This window comes from Dicentrarchus labrax, unplaced genomic scaffold (assembly GCF_905237075.1).
Source record: "Dicentrarchus labrax unplaced genomic scaffold, dlabrax2021, whole genome shotgun sequence".
Lineage (NCBI taxonomy): Eukaryota > Metazoa > Chordata > Actinopteri > Moronidae > Dicentrarchus > Dicentrarchus labrax.
Genome location: NW_026136716.1, coordinates 13,214,965 through 13,234,828, shown reverse-complemented (window position 1 = coordinate 13,234,828; position 19,864 = coordinate 13,214,965). Strand labels below are relative to the sequence as shown.

General features: G+C 39.8%; 1 protein-coding gene across 2 annotated transcripts in view; it reads right to left on the bottom strand.

Moving 5' to 3' along the window:
• LOC127378544 (fibroblast growth factor 14-like) overlaps positions 1-19,864 on the bottom strand; it is a 69,087-nt gene that overhangs the window by 7,337 nt on the left and 41,886 nt on the right. For both annotated transcript variants that reach the window (XM_051427442.1, XM_051427443.1), the window contains exons 2-4: positions 19,506-19,616; positions 13,720-13,823; positions 27-225 (exon numbers count right to left, since the gene is read on the bottom strand). In XM_051427442.1, coding sequence (XP_051283402.1) covers positions 27-225; positions 13,720-13,823; positions 19,506-19,616 — 414 coding nt within the window. The remainder of the gene's footprint in view (positions 1-26; positions 226-13,719; positions 13,824-19,505; positions 19,617-19,864) is intronic.

Here is a 19,864-nt window from a genome sequence, read left to right as displayed (position 1 = left end):
AAAAGATAAATGTGTGTATATCTTACCTTCTATAGGTTTAGGCAGGAAGTGTGCAGCTGGTTTGGTCTTTTTGACCCTGTTGCCCTTCATGGCCTGTCCCTCTTTATTGAGGCCCAGAAACCAGGCCCGGCCCGACTCCTTCTGTCTGTAGAGCATAGAGCTGTAGATCACATAGTAGTTCTCGAACACCGACTCCTTAAACTTACACTCCGCTGTAAACAGTTCCTGAGGAGACAGACAGAGAGAGAAATAGCTCAAATTATTTAACCGCAGCTACTGTTGTTTTTTTAAACCTCCACTTGTACTTTTATCTGTTGTACTGCTGAACATGAGAGAATTATATTTTGAGACGTTTTTGTCACACGATGAAAACTTCTGAACAATATTTTTGCCATGATTGAGACTGATGAGGTAGTCGCAGCTATATTAGCAGCTCCACAGGACACTTCAAGCACATGTTCCGTAGAAAAGAACCTGTTAATTACTTTATTTACAAAAATAAATTGAAAATCAATAGAAAAAACAAAATGTCAAATTTGTTGTTAATATCAACCTGCCAATATCTGTCAATGTATCAGCATTACTGTAGAAAATTACTGGAAATACTTCACTGACCCCCTTTTTTTAAAAAGTAAATTCAAAAATAGTTCCTACGTTATGTTTATGCAGAAGAACAAATGACAGCCGATTATATTGTTAACGTTATCTGATGTTGTATCAGCCTCGAAAATCCATGATTTGTGAGGTTCACCCATCAAACCCAAATCCTCTCGCAGGTAACGAGAATGATCCTCTGATTTAAAATATAATTTAACCACGCTGACCACAGACCGGGGGAAGCAGCACAGCACTGACTGAATGATGTATTGCACTAACCCATGTCATTCTCCCCCGACACTCTCTCTGTAAGCGCATGAACAACAAACTAAACAGATAAAAAAGCAGATTGATTCTGGTGACACAAAGCCCCAAAGACCTCACCCTCCCACCCACATCAGCTCTGCTGTTATGTGTCAAAACTCTTTTCCATGGCTGCCGGCGCCTCCAGCGGAACATATTTCAGCACAGAACCAAGGTGTTATTCTTACTGGGAGAAAAATCATCTCTCCCTGGTGTCCACTTGCACTACTGAGTCACAGCAAGTGTAAAAGGCAGCCTGACATAAAACATTCTTCTTTTGGGGAGGTCAGAATCAAGGCGGTCTGAGAAGTTCTGATTACTTAGAAGCAAACTGCAATTTCCTAAGCATATTTACATCCAAAAGATAAAGTTTACGTCAATAATGTAGAATTTTTAGTAGGTTTCTACTGTTTTCTAATATAACGTCAACACAGCATGGGATCAGTCTGGGATAGCAAGCATTCCTATTGTGGCTGCAGGTAATGATTATCAATAAATCTATGGATCCTTTTGGTAAATGAACCAATAATTGACTTAATAAAATGTCAGAATATAGTGGAAAAGCCCAAGGTGACATCTTAAAATCCCTTCTTATCTATCAACTAATCAATGAGTTGAGCAATTGTTTAGACAATAGCTGTGAAGTCCCAAGTCAGGCTGTGTATTTACAAGAATCTGGCGTTACGATAAGCATCATGATACAGGGGTTAGGATTTAATATATTGCCCTATATTGTGATACTGTAAGCAAGGCGATATATTGACACACTCTAAGGAACACATCATCATATGCATAAAATCTGACTTTCTATGTAACCAGAACAGTGAGATCTGCAATGTTGTGTATCTGCTTAATATTTGGACGAGATTTGATTTAGTTTTAATAGTCCTTGCAATAAAATTGGATTGTTTTGCAGCCAATATACCAAATCACAAGTGATAATTACAACACTGAGATTACATGGTAATAAAAAAGCAAAAGCAAAATAATAACAGTAAAACTGTAACAGTTATATACTGCAAAACTCGTGCATAAACAGAATATCAAGATCTTTGCAGTACCTAACTGAACTATTTAGTATGTCTTTAAAGATGTTTGAGGGGTTTTCAACAACACACAGTAATTTAATGCTGCATCAAATGAATTTTTGGCCACTTGGGGGAACGGAACATGTTGAAAGCACATCTGACATATTATCACCCTATGGCGAATAAGTTAGCAAGTAACTGCCGGTTCTCACATCCAGCAGACACCGAGCATTAACATTCATTTGGATAATTTGGATGTTTCTGTTACCATGACAAATATTCACTCTTCTTTTAGCTCTGGTTTTGGTTTTCATCAATTCCTCTTCAACTGCTAGAAGTTCAGCTTTCTTCACCAGCTGGTCTGGAACTTGCGTGCCTGCCATTTGGTACTTAGGAGGCAGATGGGTTGTCAGACTTTTTTTTGGGAGAAAATGGCTGGAAATAAAAGGAGTTTCTGGGCCTGAAAACCAAAACAAGTAGATAAAAGAGGCTGAAACGCTTTGTAGAGCTGAGGGAAACTGCAGGGTTGTTGATCATTTTGTCACTATGAGAGTGAGTCACATTAGACGTAGTCAGTGGTCAATTGTAGATATAAAGAAAATATTGATTAATGCAGCTTTAACTAACCCTATTTGATATTGCATCACTATTATCTCCCCTTGTATAACAAGCATCTTCCCTTCTTTATCAGGAAGCCTCCTAATCATTTAGCATACAATGACTGACATTTTTTCATTGAGACAATTGCAGAGGAAATGAAAAAATTGTGTTAATAAACTACTCCTCATATGGCTGAGGAGGCTCCTGCCAACCCAAACAATCGCCCCGAGGTCCCCAGACCCCAGATTGGGGAAGTGTTTGTCTAGACTGTCTCTTATTGGTTGTTGTGGGCCTCTTGCCAGAGCCACAGACACATTGTCATTCAGCTCAGGTCTGTCGGTCCGAGTCTCATAGCAACATGAGGAAGAGAGGCGACACTGTAGCCGTGGCAACCAACCAGCGCTGAGAGGGAGGGGTCAGTGGGTGGGTGGGTGTGTGTTGGGGGGCTGCAAGAGCGAGCAAAAGAGAGAAATACAAACACACAAACACTTGCATTGGTAATGTAACATACAATGTGCTTTATCTCACGTTCACCACATCCACTCAGGCTAACATAGGAAGACACTTTTTTCACAATTAAAGGCAGGGTTGGGTGGCACCAGAACACAGCTGCAAGGGATCAGACACTGGCACACACACACACACACACACACACACACACACACACACACACACACACACACACACACACACACACACACACACACACACACACACACACACACACACTTGTGGCTCTAGGGGATGAATGGAGGGAGGTGCAGGAGGGCTTTCTGGGATATGAAATGTGACTAAATGAACAAGACAGGTTATAATGAATGGATGCTCTATTTATTGGCAATGTTTCTGACACACACGCAAATCAAATGTTCTCCTTTGGTAACCATGGTTTTGATTTGTATTAACAGTCTGGTTAACTCTGTAGAGCTTAATGTGTTTCACTCCTGGACTGAATTAACTTAATAACATATATTTAGTCTTGACCTGCACCCCAGATTCATTATTCATTTGTTAAGGAGGATGATCTTTGCTGGTGTGCGGAGAGCGGTGCCAGACGCTTATTAATGTTGGTCAGCGAGGTCACACACATCATTTAATGCTGCTTTTAAAATAAAAGGTGTTTGCTGTCGAGGCGTCTCTCGGCCTTGTCTGAAGAAGAAATATTTATTCCCCGACTTAATTCAGAGGGAGAAAGTGAACTGTAGAATTGACTTCAGATGAAAACCTTAGCCTTACAGGTGAGTCATTTTAACAACACTGGCTGCCTGAATGTGCTTCTGTCGTCATTTCTAAATAGCTGTGTTCACAAGCTGCCCACAGAAAGAAGACAGGGAGAAAGAATGAATGAAAGAAATGGAGGGTGGTGGTGTTGTGGGGTGGGTTTGAAAATTGGGACATGAAGGAGAAGAGAGAGAATAAATCACCCAGTGAGGAGGACAACGCCTCCTGATTGGAAAAACAGCAGGGGATTCTCTCTCTCTCTTTCTCTCTCCCTTCTCTTATCTTAGCATTTCTCTCATCGCTCTTCTTCTCTCGCTCTGTCATTTCTCTGCAGAGATTTAGTGGAAGTGAACACACTGCACACATGCGTGCACATTGTTATCTCTTGAATAACACACACGCATACATCCATGCATCCTAGACTGAACAGCAGCTGTTTTTTCAGACGGCCGTAATCAGATAGAGAGGAGCCCATTAACATGTTAAACATCTTTCTCCAAAACACACTAAATTGATACAGGCAGCACTTTGTCCCCTTGTTCATTAAAGACCTAAAAATAAAAAACTCAAAAACAGAGTGGGAAAAGCAATCCTCAACTCTTGGCACAGCACAAGGCTGCACTAATAACAACACTTGGCAACTAGAGCTGCCCAGTGCTACCACAGCTTGACTGCTGGCCACTAGGAGCTTCCCAGTAGAAGAACATTCGCAATCAACTGGTGAATAATTACTGTTCCAATGTGTTTTCTTTGGGCTGCTGTAATGTAACAAAGCCCTTTAATCCGCAGACAATCATGAACATGTCTTGTTGAGCAGACCTGGATGACAGTACACTCTGAAGGCAGAGAGTTCAGGCCTTACTGACCAGGGCAACTGCTTAATGACTGAGGTCACAACAGGTTCTCCTTGCTCATGGGCTTAAGCCAGTCTACCCTACTTTTTCAGGTCAAAATGGCTGCTGTGAGAAAGGTCTGTTTAAACGTCATTCATTCCTTAACATAGTAATGATAGGGAAAACCCTGCAGTTTATTCTGGCATCTTGTTGGCTAGTCAGTATCACAACAGGTGATAATTACATATTGTACATTTGATAATGTAATTATTGTGACGGGGGTAGATACTGTGGAAGATTGCTAATAATAAAGTCAACAATACTAGGTTGAAAAACCTCAGTATTCACCTATTCAGTAACATGCATCTACCATTTCCACTGCACCTTTTGCTTAATGCAATTGACTTTCTGTATCAAAGTGAATGAAACAGAAATGATTGCACGGCAGCAGTCTCCTATTCTGCAGGGAGATAAACCAGACCTTCTTATCATTGCTCTACATTAGGTAAATGAAAGAATGTAAACGCAGTTACTGTGGGGTATATCATTTAGACGTGATATGGCCTAACAATGTACAACACATCCATTTCAAGGAGTGAAATGTGATGCTGAACTGTGAATCAATCCCTATGGTGGGACTACAGTACATTGAAATACACAAGTGTAATTTCACCTCCTGTAAGCTGAACCTCCTGACTGTTACTGACTGGGTACTGCAGATCTGATTTAACCTGTTCTGTCATACAATATGTTGTTTGCCTTCCAAAGCAACCCATGAGTGTTTTTTGTTTCCATTATTGGGCATACGTTTTAGGTCAAAGCCTTCCAAAATTATTAGAAAAATTGTTCATATGACTGTTTTTGATCTCACTGCTACAGTAAAGAAAAACGATTTAACGGATCGATTGCAGTCATGGCAAAAATGAAACATTGCTGATTGATGGTTGAAAACTGAAAATGTCCAAGTTATACCTTGCTGACCCAACCCTCCACTCAGGTCTCCTCCCTAAGAGGTTTTGCGATGGTATAACAATCCCTAGACAAAAACTAGAGGGCATTCTTGTCAGGTAAATGTGAACACATGTAAACATAGGATGTTCAGGGACTCGGAACAAACGACAAATACTGTTGTTTCTTTTGTCAGGACAGCTCTAAACATCTCTTTGCTTGTTAAAGTGCCAGTTCCTGATACTTCACTTCCCTTTCTTCTTGTTAAAAAAACCCTAAAATACTGTCTGTCTTCTTTGCTGCAGCTGTGAAGTTGAAAAAGGAAAAAGTCACACCAAGCAACCTTGCCAGTGTATTTTCAATGCTGACAGTGCTACAAAGAAGAGTTTGCCCAATACCGTATTCCCGTTATCAAGGTTTCTAGTTTGGCAGTTTTTGAAAGATACCTGAATGTCATTATTTTCTTTTCATTATAACCAATAATTATTTATCTTAGTACTTGTATCTTATAAGGCTGGGTGATAATATTAAGAATATCATATATATCACATGTGTACAATTACATATAAATAATCAATCAGATATGAACTGTGTTCCACTGTTACTGTTGGCCAGAGCTCTTCAACTCATGTTTTTAATTACCCCAATAACCATTATATCATCATATGAACATATTCCCTCCAAGTTAATTAATAGTGATACATTATTAACATTATCACCCAGCCTTGGTTTCCTATTTTAGTTTTGGCGGAACCTGTACAAAATAGTATCAAAAATGACAACTTTTCAACAGTTTCCATATTCATAAATCCAGGGAAGCATCTTAAAGATTTGTTCCCTCTCATTTAAAAGTGGGGTGCAGCTGGTCTACTTGTAACATTACTTAATGCGACTAAGCTCAAGGAAGTTGTTTTTCATCCCATTGTGTATGTATATGTGTGTATGTGTTTGTGTGCACTGCTCAGTGAGTGGGTGTGTTTGTTTCCAACACCAGTTATTATCACAGCACTAATTACCCAGGGGAATTGTGGGTAAACAAATCATTCTAAAGAAAAGAAGCCCACAGAGAAGGAGGGAGAGGAGGAGTGTCGGCATATGAAAACAAAAAAGTGAAGAGGGTGGTTAGAGAGGGGACTTGAAAGGATGTCCTCGAGCCCAGACAGCCTGAATCAGAGCATAAATCTGACTCCAATCACAGCGTCTCTCTCAGAGTCTGAAAAAGTGTTCCTCAACCACTCCAGACCCGCACACCTGATCCAATTACGCTGTTATGAAAATGTGTGGCTCCTAATTGGATCAGGTGTGATAGAGCCGGAGCAACAACTCACAGCTCAAGGTACTCCTTAAGGACCGGGTGGGGAACTCATGGACCAACTTCTGTCATATATTAAAACTTTATCTACGCACCTGGTAAATGTAGCCTGAGTAGGACTTCTGTTCTTTGGGGTGCTCAAGATCACATTAACATGGGCAAAAACAAACCCCAGCCACCCTGCAGCCAAACAGAATCAACTTTTGGAGAAACACAACCCAGCGTCACGCTGCGATGGCCAATCGCTTAAGCTGCCAATCAGACCGGGAGACGCAGACGGGAAGAACCTTGTTTACAGTGAAGCATTCCACTTTGTTAATTTATGCATGGACTGCAAAAAAGGAAACATGAAAGTAAAGAGAAAAAATAATCCTGTCAAGCATGTTCTGCATTAGAAAAGTAATCTCATTTTAAGAAATATATAATATATCTTACTTTGTCTTAATAAGATATTAGAGCTAATATTGAGCTAGAACCATATCCCTGGAGATGAACAAGATTACTTTCCTTACTTTAAGAGTAAGACCACTAGCACAACTTCTCAGTTTAAGAAAATCTTGTCCTAGTGTTAGAAATGAAGCAGCGGTTTAGTTTTCCATTGTTTTAATAAAGAATGCTAAAAATAAGAATGCTTCTGGAGCATTCATTTAAGACAAAGATTTGTTTTTATTATGCTGTTTGAAGAAATTATGTCTTATTGTAAGATTTTTGTTTGCTAATTATTAATTCAGCTCAATAAAGTGACCAAAAAACTTATTTTAAGAAATATTTAGCTTGTTTGTAGAAGGGCTGTTGTGCAGTGTGTCAGATTCAGATGTGATCCAACATTTTGGGCCCATGAAGATTTCTACTGCCAACACAGCCGCCTCGATGCAATGTATGAGGGATCTGCGTTTGACTGGACGGTCGACAAACCATCACAGTATGACACAATAAGTTAGCAATAAAATGGCAGCCACAGAAAAATGTCTGAATGTTACTGACATCAAGTTCAGTTTGCAGATTTCATTACTCTCCCACAAATGCAATTACATTGGTAAATTAAACTTTAAGTCTTTATTAAAGGTCAACGTGTGTTTGAGTTTGTGCACATCAATCCATTATGTCAAGCATTAACACTGATGAGAGTCGCTGAACTGCTAAATAAAAAGGTGCTAGCTGTGAGTCATTGGATGAAGGCTGGGGAAAAGGCTCCACATACATCCGTAATGGCTGTGAAAAGGCATCAGTGGACAGTAGTTTTGTCCAAATGTTCAAACCTGCTATTTGAGTGTGACGTCCGCCATGTGGTACTTCAACGCCGTGATGCACAGAGCTGCATCTTTGAAGAGGCTCCACAGCTCACCAGCAACTAATTCATTCTCTAGTCACCGGAAAATGTGTGTGTGTCTTTGTGTGTGCGCCTCATGACTCACATGGCTAACATTTATTCTCTCTGCCACTCCTCTTCTCTCTCATCTTTCTGGATGTAGACATCACAGGACTCACTCTGTCTGAGTGCTGTACAGACTGTGTTATGAATGGAAGTACACGCCTACGTACACAGACGTGTGCTAGACACACACACACGCACACACATACATACATACAGGCATATACGTAGAGGACACACACCCCTATGTTTATTGAAAAATGCCTGTAAGAACACTTGAGCTTGAGCTCAGAAAGAAGGAGAAGTGGAGGGAAAAGTAGAGAAGGTGAAAAGGAAATGGAAGGACGCATCCACAATAGAAAAGGATGCGCAAGGTCTCTCCATCCAGGTTTTTTTTGTGAATGAAATGAATGAAACAGTGTGGTCCATCAAGTGATTAGTCAACAGAAAGAACATTCACCACTAACTATTTTTGGTAATTGATTCATTGTTTGTATCATTTTTCAAACACAGCTCTCTGGTGTCTCAGATGCAAGGAATTTGTGCTTCTTCGGGTCGTATATTAAAATGTGCAAATATCTCCCTTTCTTTACAATATAATATATACACAAGGGTTGAGCAAGTATGAATATCCGGTACAGATAATGTGCTTTTTACAAGTACGAGGATTCAATGTGCCTTGTTAATATTGCAACTTTTATAAAACAAAAGTGTAAATAGGTCTCTTGGATCAAAAACATTGCTCTGACAACTTCTGGTTAGTCCCGCCCACTTCCAGTTTAAATCCTGCCCATTCCGAGTATGGATATGGATGCAGATAATTTAGTTGGCTGAACACATACAGATAATGGTATACTCACTCATCCCTAATATATACACAAATATAATATAACTTGATTAATTGAGAAAACACATGGCAGATTAATCGATACTAAAAATAATCCTTAGTAGCAGTCCAAGAATGAAATATGACTGGGCTGATTGGATGAAGGATTTACTTAAGTATTATATGACTATATTTTTATTACATAATTGTTGACTGGGGTTGTGAAAAAAAAAGGGACATTTGTTTTTATTAAACATGCCACCATATTGTTTAGTAAAATGTACTGTTTTCTGGGTTATATTATTCATCTGGCAATTGTAGCAGACTTTTTTCAGCACCAGGAGCTGTCCACAGTTTCCTCCACACTGCAGAGTTAATGATCAAAGGATAAATTAAGGCTATTTATATTTATATTTAAATGGAATTTGGATTTATACTCCTTGATTTCTGAAACATACCGAAACTTCTGAGGAGACAAAAAGAGTTTTTGCTGAGGACCACATTTGACCGCAGGCTATTTGCCATCCCTAAGATGTTTCTATGACCTGAGGATACCTGGACAAAAAGCGATGAGGGAGGACAGAGGAGCAACAAGAGGATGAAAAAGATGGATGGAGGATGGACTTGAATTGATAGTGTTTGGGCTCCCAGGACCTCTCGAGCAGACAGACTGGGGCTCTAACAGTCTGACTCACAGGAGCTGGCATGGAGGAATACATTTCCATTTCTAATCTTGGCTGGTGGACAGTCAGCACAATTCAGATTTCAAAAACAAGCAGATTTTAGGGGGGCACTGCTGTACACGAGCACACGTCTCATGATCACACTGGTACACAAACAGTTTGACTCATTAAATCCTTTAGAAAATGCCTCAAATGTTCCTCTTTTTTGTCTCTTTGGAGAATTATGTTACAACAGCTATGGTCTATTACCTTTTAAATCACTTCTCAACCGGAAAGCCTTTTTAAAATACTGTTTATTAATGCTTTTTTACCCCTAACAGAATAATTTTCTGTTGTCTTTCTCACCCTATTCATATAGCAGTAGTAGGAGAAGTTAATAATAATAGTAGGAGTAGCAGCATTAGTGATATGTTACAGGAAACGTGCAATGATTTTATTAAAAAAGTCAACTTCCTCTTTCACCTCTCGGCTGACATCCTGACACCTACACCTACCCAAACACCCTGATACACCCGCACCCGCACACACACACACACACCAACGCGCGCACTACACACACTTTTGCACACTCTCATCACTCCTAGCCTCATTCACACATAAACACACACAGTCCCAAACTCATCAGCACTTTTTTTTTTCCACTTTCCCCAGCATGCTCCATAATTATCACATAGCAGCTCATTGCACACTGTGCCATCTGTTAGTTGCATACGCGCACACCCAAAACCCACGCCGGCGCGTGCACACACCACACATACATGCACAACCTCACACTGCCAGATGCTTGAGATCTGGGATTAATAAAATAGTCCTACCATGTATAACTAAGTTTGCAGCATATCATTAACAATGCAATAAGAGGATAAAGAATCTCACTGTGGGAAGAGCAGCATAAATTTAGACACATGTTAAGGCTCAACTAGGTCTGGTGCACAAAGACTGTACCATTCAAAGAAAAAAATATTTTTTGAGACCAGGTAGGCAATATAAGTAAAAGTGGTATTATTATCTTGATAGTGCTCTGTTGCTATGTATAAGTACTACCATTACTATGTTTAATCCTACCAAAATCGTAGTGATTAGTGAATATACAGAAAATGAATGGTCAACTATTTTGATAATGAATTAATCATTTATATTTTAAGGGTACACAACATTTTATATTTCATATCAAAGCAACATTACGCTACCAACTATGTCAATGATTTTAGTCAAACTGGATCATATCTTACAGAGAAAATGTTTTCTGGTTCTTCCTCCGGTGTTTTCTTGATGGATAGTAAAGTAACTGCTAACTGCAACTTGTCTAGTTAACTCAATTAAACAGACTGATGAGAAGAGGAATACAATTGTGAAATAATACAAAGAGCGAGCTGGACTTCTTGCTGTTGGAATAGTCAGTAATATTAACTGGCTTTCTATGTATTTTGATGTTGCAACTCCATTTTGGATTTTTGATGTACAGCTGCTCATATATTTGACAACGGTTTGTGAGTGAATTGCATTTGACTTAACAGTGAAATAACATCATCCTTTAGATAGACAAATTAAATACAAAATAGAACCCACCAAACAAATATTACATGCAATTAACTAAAACAGCATTAATTACATATTTGCCCCACAAACACCTTTTAATGCACGCTGTATTCAGTATTCAGTACATCATGTCCTGATTACAATGATAACAGTGCAGTCACAGAGTGATTAAAATGTTCCCACTCAATGATGTGTGCTTACACCAGGAGTGTTGAGTTGTTTGTTTCTGCTCACACGTATTTGTTACTTTAGCTCAGACTATTTGGACAGGTGAGAGTGCCATTACTTTAATGCTGCAGGTTTCATTAAAACCTTCATCCTACCGACTGGAGTACTCCCAGACCTGAGAGGTATGCTTTCTGTCATATCTCACCCTAACTGACTGCAATGGACTGGTTGCACAGCAGAGATTCTGACTTATAGCAGGATAAACACAGGTGGACTTAATATCAGTAACGACAGCTCAGTTCCATTTAGTGTCCCAGTAGCAGTGATAGTGAACCAATAACAGAAATAGCAGGACCTCTCCCAAGTTTCCTGCTATGACAATGCAAAAATGTCTGCTGTGAAACAAGGCCATTTCTGATGACTTTGTCAATCAATGTGATCCTAATGATTACCAACATATCGGGGACCCCAGTCAAAAGCACTCAATTCTGCCTGTGCAGTTTAAATAGCTGGAACTATTTATTGAGTCCATGTGTGCCATGGATGCTAATTACTATATCTATAAACTATATCTGAGGGGTAGGAGCACTCTGTCAGTCATTGTGAAGGAAACAGACTCAGATTTACTCATCATTTACTCTGTTGATTTTAGATTTACACTATACAAATGCATTGTAATTTTCCTAAAATAATCTTCTGTTTTGGTTTTGTTTCAGATGACATTCATTACATAAAAAGTACTCTTTTGAAAATAAATAAGTTCACATTTTGCTCTGATGGTTGTTTCTTCAAGACATACCTGCAAACCTGTTACAGCAAACACTGTTGACAAGTGCACCATGTTTAGTTGAAGCTACAGGAACTAGAATTTGATTTGTAATGACTTCCTCACACATCCACAATAACTAACCCGGCAAGATGAGACATGATCCAAACTGTGTCCGATAAACATGCTGCTCAGTCCGTGCAAACCTGAACCAACCGATTACACAATCACATAACGGTAAACCAGGACCATGATAAAACACACTGTAGCTGTGATAGCACCCTCTTAATGTTTAATAAGCCTCTTCCCATCCTTACCACAAACCAAAACACGCTATACCTGCCAGGACCTTTGCAGCAGCCAATTAAACATCAAGCAGTGCAGCTGACATCATGATAAATTAGACCCACTGTATGTAATACTTTTATTCGTTATCATGTAGCGGCCTGCACATCAGTCATAGAGCTGGAACATGATCAAACATCCTCACTTTCACTCTACGCAGCTTTAGAGGGGATTTCTACTGAGTCTGTGTGTGTGTGTGTGTGTGTGTGTGTGTGTGTAGGGGGGGACTCCCCCTCTTCAATTATTTACAGGAAGCCCTCATGCATCTGTGACTTTCAGAGACAGGCTGAGAAAGCCCAGCAGAGCAGCACAGATCTCCTTTCTGTCTCATCCCGATTACTCCTTTCTTTTCCTCTCATCCCTTTGTCTATCCCTCTGTTTTTTCCTCTTTCCTCTCCATCTTTTCCTCTTCGGTCTACAACCTTTTTCTCCTTTCTCTCCATCCTTTTCTCTACTATCTACAACCATTTTCCTCCTTCCTGTCCATTTTTCCTCTCATTGTCCTTGTCCTACTTCTTCCTCAAGTCCTTTCTTTTGCCTCCCACCCAGGTCTTTTCTTCTCCACTCTCCTTCTTTTTTCATGATTTGTCCTGGCCTCACCTTTATCCCTCTCACCTCTCTCTTTCAGTTGCCTCCTTTCATCTCCTCTCCTCCTTTCTTCTCCCCTCCCATCCATTTAAATCCCCCCGTCCCTTCTCTCTCTATTACCTCTACTTTCCTCCCTTCTCCTCCCACCACCACCTCCTTTCCCCTCCTCTCTGCATGGCTCCTGTCATCTCCAACCCCCCCCCCAAAAAAAAGAAACGAAGGGGAGGGGAGGAAAGAGGGATGATGACGGGGAGAAGAGACTTCAGTGGAAGAGTGTGAACTCTCTCTGAAGAGTCAGCGTGCAAATAATTCATATTCCACTCAAGCAGATCGCCTAGCAGCCTCCTCTATCTTACTTCTCCTCCACTTACTCTTCACCACCTCTTTCTTTCTTCCCATTCTCCAATCATGTTTCTGATATTGTTCTCAATGATTTGACAAAGGTTTGAGTAATTTAGCAGTTTTCTTGTTTTATTTTGGACAGCCCTCTATCCCTCTCCCAAACAACAGTGCTGAAAGTGTTTTACCAATGGTGTGTGTGCGTGTGTGCGTGTGTGTGTGTGTGTGTGTGTGTGTGTGTGTGTGCTCACCGATGAGTAGAGGTGACCCTCTCCGTTCATGGCGATGTAGAGGCCAGTCTTGACTGATTGGATGGCCACGACTCTCAGACCCACAGGAATTAAGTTAAACAGAGCTGAGGACAAAAACAGACAAACTTAGTGTGTGTGCGTGTCCTGTGCCTGTGTGCGTGCTCCTCTTCTAGAAATAAAGTGCTCTGAGAACTGAAACGCCAGTTGTCGGTCTGTTGCTCAGTTGCTTTTGTTAGTCGGTGAGGTGAAGAAGTGGCTCAGCCACCAGGGGATGCTTGCAGGGCTTTTAAACTCAGAGCTTTGCAGAACACAGATGGAAAATCAGACCACTGCTTTAAATATAAATTCTCGTCATACTAATTTGCCTCCATAACTCTATACAATTAGGGTATTTTATATAATAACATAAGAAGTATTTATTTTCTTGAGGACCAGAAGGGTTGAGACTATAATATACAGTATCTCAGTTACATAACACTGATTCTTATCATCAGTTTCATTATGTTTTATATTAGTCGAGTCATATAGACAGCCTTTCTTACTGTAAATTAAATGTACATTACCCTTCATAGTGGCATTATATATGTGTGGTATAACCCCGTTTGACCTCTTATAAACCAAGTGGTATAAACTCCAATAACAACAGAAATAGACTATTGACACCAGCCCACATGTAAAACTCCACTACAGAGGGTCTTTCTAGGACCCTCTGTAACAGCTTAGAGTAAAATGAATATTCTGTTCACATTATCAGTGCGATGTGCATCATGGGAAACATCCTCCATTGCACCTGACACCACAACACCACTCTCTTGTCCATCTCCATCCTCTTCACCACCTGTCATCTCAGTAATGGTCCACTTTCCTTTAGCAAGACAGGTTTTTGGCATCTTACTTCCTGTCAAACCATTCCTTCTTTACTCTGTCACTGTACAGCTCACTTTAAATACTTGTACAAGTTAATTTAATGGAAAGAAAATGTTTCTGCATGAGCCCCGTTGTATATTATGTATATTTTGACACTGTTCATTTTTCCATAAGACTTTAATATCAGTGTATTCTTGTCTGTGCTTCAAAGGTACACTCATGCTCTCAGTGTTATTTGAAGAACAGCAGTCAGTGACAGTAAAGGAACAGGCAGCTGATCACACCCTTACAGCCTTGGGCAGGCGTTTTAAAAGACAATGCTAGTGTCACTTGTGTTTTTGTTCACTTCCTGCAAGCCCTTACTGTCTTGTTTCTTATTTGGATTTGTTCCAGTTATGATATTAAGATATTAACTATTTTTCTTTTCTTTTCCGTATCCATAGAGAGCATTAGCAATTGAGAGATTGAACAAGGGAAATCATGTAATGAAAGTTGTTTACAGCAAGCTCTCACAGAGTTTTGTAATAATGTTCTTATCTCTTTAAAAGTGTTCTGTATGTTCCGAGAACAATAAAGGTTTAAAGCATGATGGCAGCATCGGGATAGAACTTGTATAACGAGAGTGCCAGCTTTTCAGGTTTTGAAGTAGAAACCACTGTGGTTGTTTTGCATGACATTTGGATTTGCAGGTGTGTGAACAAGCCTTTGGAGGCAGAAATTCATCAGAAATGCTTCAAAACATCTATCATATTAGTCCATATGTGAAAAAAGTCAGACTTGACATGGAATTAACAGAACAAATGAGCAAATACTCTAATTACACTGGAACTGTCATTTCAGGTCAAATGAAGAAAACCTCTCAGCTTTCAAAACTCACATTACACAAAGATGGAGGAGCTGCTGCAAGAGAGCAATTGACATTTTGCTCTAAAATGACAATAATGAAGCTTGAAAATGATCATTATTGTTAATATTTCCATTGGGATGTAGTCCATCTAGCTCCTCTGATGTGAAAATGGGACATATTTTGTGTCGATTATTGGCCATCATTAGCTGTGACCTTTCAAGGTTGTTGAAATTCGTCTCCGTCTGAGGTCAGATAAAACGACACCTCTGTAGCCCGTATGCCACTTATCATTACTGAGTTATCGATTAGCCAGCTGACAGCACATGCAGTCGAGTTGTTATGACAGAAACAATGTCAGATTCAATTCAAGGTGAGTCCTGCCTCTCTCTGTACATCCAAGATTCGGACATAAGGCTTCAATGTAAAGCTTTTCCAAATAAATCATCATTTGTCAAGATAAATGTGGTACATGTAGCAGCAGAATACAGCAAGGTCACATTAAATGTCAGGATCAACCTGTGGAGTATACTCTCTTTCTTTAAGGTATTTCTAGGGGTTGTAGTCTCATCTTCCTCCCCCTCTCCCCTTATTTCTTCTTGGTAAAAATCCCTTCCAGTTTGTGTTTATCTGTTCTTTGTTTAAATTCTCCAAAATGAATGTAATCCTTTAACCTCGTCCAAGTACGTCCACTAACAGTGCTTGTTTTTGCCCCTGACAGACTCAGATTATTATCCTAAGTGTCTGACAACATGATGGAAAGGGTCCCAACAGAGACTTTTTCACACAGCTCTTTCCGACAGGGAAATAAAGCCGTTGTATCACTCTCTTCAATGCCACCAGACTCCTTTGACAAAAACAGTAATTTTACCTCGCAGAACACAGGGGTTATCCTCCATCGGCTCATCTGTTTGTGTTATTGTGTATTTATATACAGTGTATAGCATGAACCAAAGCATTTGGAGCTTAAGCTAATTTGCAATGCATATCCCTATTTGGCCTTTAAAATACACAAAACTCAGCAATAAAATACAGAATATTGTTTGTCCCATTTTAGGGATTTTTTCATCAATTATTGATGGTGTAATTGTCTCAGGAGTTTGTGACTTCACTCGTTTTAACTCGGCTGTCGCAGCCAGTGGCTTGAGTATAAAGATGTTCATTGTTTCATGCTGTGAGTTTGATGTCTGGCAAAGGCCGTGATGTTGCATGTTCAGTAAACTCGGCGCTGACAAAGTCTGAGAATCCGCTGCTTTCATGTGGCTGGGTTTTGAAATATCTACCTCTGAAACTTATGCCTTCACCCCTACACGATGGAGATGAACGGAATTTTGTTTGTGCGGCTCAGAACATCACTGGGTAATCCACAGACCTTACTTTTTACTTTGAACGTTTCTTCAGTTTAACACTTTTGTCCTATCATGCCTGCATTAGCTTACACAACAATGTGTCAAAGATATGGTAGTCTAAACACTCTTAATTAATCCTTTAAAGCTGAATTGTGTAACTTCTTGCCCTCTCCAGTAAGGAGAGAAAAAGTGAAATTGAATTAAAGCAAAGACGGCTATCGTAATTGGTTGAATCAAAGACTACTGTTTGAAAAGTGTGTGCTGAAGCTGATTTATTTTAATGAATTTAAATAAATGTGAGAAGCATCCCTTCCAGAGTGTGTATTATATTTTCAACAGACTTTGACAATGTCACCCAGGCCAGGGACAGTATAATGAGCTGATCAACAACAGAGGATTCTCCAAATAAAGTCCATGCCAGGTTTTCATTTTATGCAAAAGGAAATATACCCATAGATATTGTTGTGTAATTGATATATTATGAAATCATAACTTAACAATAACCTGTAATGAAGGCCGTGACAGTGGACGTTATATTTGGAAGCAACAGCCCTGCTGGTTTTCTTTCTAATCAAGGGCTGATTACACCTGGGATATCATTGCCCTCATTAATCAAGGTTGCATAGAAATGGTTGTTGAATCTCTCTGACAACCAACATTTATAGTGTTCAGAGTTGAGCAGAATAAAATGTATCAAATGTGCAAAAGTGCACCTGCAAGTAATCATCCCTGGTAAATATCACTTTCTAAACTACCATCATGCTCATGCACAGCCTTCATTAACATAAAGATATGCACACAGCTGATTAGAGATGGTAACAACACTCCCTTTAAATGCTGCAGGAAATGTCACTGATGTCTCCCCCTCCGCCGACAGAGCTCAGCCAGAATAAAACTGACAAACAAATGGAAAAATGGAGCTTGGCAACAAGTGTGAGTGGCAGTAAATTCTGTTAAATCTACACGCCGAGCTGTGGCAGAAATTTCAAAAATGGTGGCGTGAAGACATTTGCCAAAGATTTATGTGAAGACATTTGCCAAAAAAATAAATAAATCGTAGTAAACAAGTGGGACACTGCTGCAACACGCGGGTGGCAGAGAGCAACCGGCTCCGCCAATGTGGAAAGGACACTTTGAACCAATGAGTAGCCTGCTGTAGTGATTACTGATTAGCATTTGATTTTCTCTCAGCCGAGCACATCAGAATATAGCAAAAGCGACATTAATCAATAAGCCATCCATCTGCAGCTCCTCCCTGAGGGCAGTGTTGGGTGCAGAGGTCCAATAAACTCGGCCTTAGAAAAACGAAATCCTCTGAGCAGCCACTTGTCGCTCTCAGTCGAACAGCTCTCTGGAAACACACTGACTGTACAACGTGAAGCCACTCTGGAATCAGTTACCGTCTCATTGCCGTCTTTATGATTGCATACATTGTGAATTTCAATCAACACCAACATTTAAAACGATTGTCAGTCATTTAGATCAGTATGCTTGAATGGTAGATGGTGTACCCGGACAATATGTTCATCATTTCCTAAATAGAGGAGCTTGAACCTTTTGAACAACTTTATATCAAACTACTTTAATCTTTTTAACTATTTTCATAATGACTAGGAGTCATTAGATCTTTCCTGATGGCCTCTCTTTTTCACAGTGAGAAAAAACATCTGTTGACATTCATTAAAATCACATGAGGACAAAATAACTAATTGGCCTTGAGAGAGGCTGCCGTGCCTCCGGTGAAATTCTGGTTTGGGGCTGTAACTCTCCTTCTTTTGAGCACCAATTTTCTTTTTCTCTTGTCATCATTCCTTGTCATCATCCACTTGTTGCACTGCCTTACAGCCGTGCATTGTCAATCACAAAGCTACTCTTCCTTTAAATGATTTCACAAACAGTAAACACTTTTAGTTACGCTGTATTGATAAATGAAGGCCCTGGTGACTAGCTGTTAGTTTCTTCAGTTTTTTTTCCCCCACTGAAACTTTGTTTTATTGGGGTGTCAAAGGACAGAAGGCATTGAATGTTATACAGATTGTAATACCCCTTGAGGCAAACTGCAATTGACTCGTTACTGTAGTTACTGTATTATACAAAGTCACTCTACTGTTCAACAACTGTGGTCAATATACTGATTTAATCAACCACCAGTGGCAGAACTGAGTGCATAAACCAAATATGCAGTCAGCAAGAAACCCTATGGCTCAGAAATTACATTTATATATGACTAACATATTTTGCAGGAAGCATAATTGCTGTTTTGTGTTTAGTAGCAACGTTTCTTCGAGTATAGGAAGTGCTGGCTTGTGTCATGGGGAGGCGGTCTGAGTGAACGGAGGACGTACAAATTGTGTAACTTTGACACCAGAGATTAGGAGTCCCATCTGTGGTTAGGTGTAGGCAACAAAAGCACTTTGGTTACAGTTAGGAGTTAGGTTACAGTTGGTGGTATTACATTTCTATCGCACCATATTTGCACATTAGTAGTATATATAGTATAAAGACATCATTTTTAGGAGACAGGGTTGCAGCAGGACTGTGAAAGAGACCTCACACTGCTGTGACAGGGGTTTTCCTCTCAGATTAACCAGCCTTATATACACATTTACAAAGGGTATCTTGCTCATTAATCAACTCTCATCATATTTACTGTCAAATGTATACATTTTCCCAAATTTACTGTAATATAAAGAGGAATCTATCAGTGTGAGTGTGTGTCTGCTTACAGGAGTTGGTGCTGTCGTCTTTGGTCCCGTCCAGACTTCCATCCTGGCCCATCTGGAGATAGAAGCCCTGCCTGCAGAACAACCTGGTCACTATGCCCTTCAGCTGTGGTTCTACACAACACACACACAAACAAGGACACAGGAGAAGAACAGTTGAAAAGAACCGATCTTCTATCAGATCAAATATAAACTAAACAGCCCCTAAATATGAAAATAAAATATTCTGTCAGCTTCAACGATGATTTATAAATGATTTATCTTCAAATGTATCCCCAGAAATCAATTTCTGCACAAATCCTGGACAGCACATTTAAGATACAATACATTTTGGCATTAAAGAACAATGTGGCCACATGCTG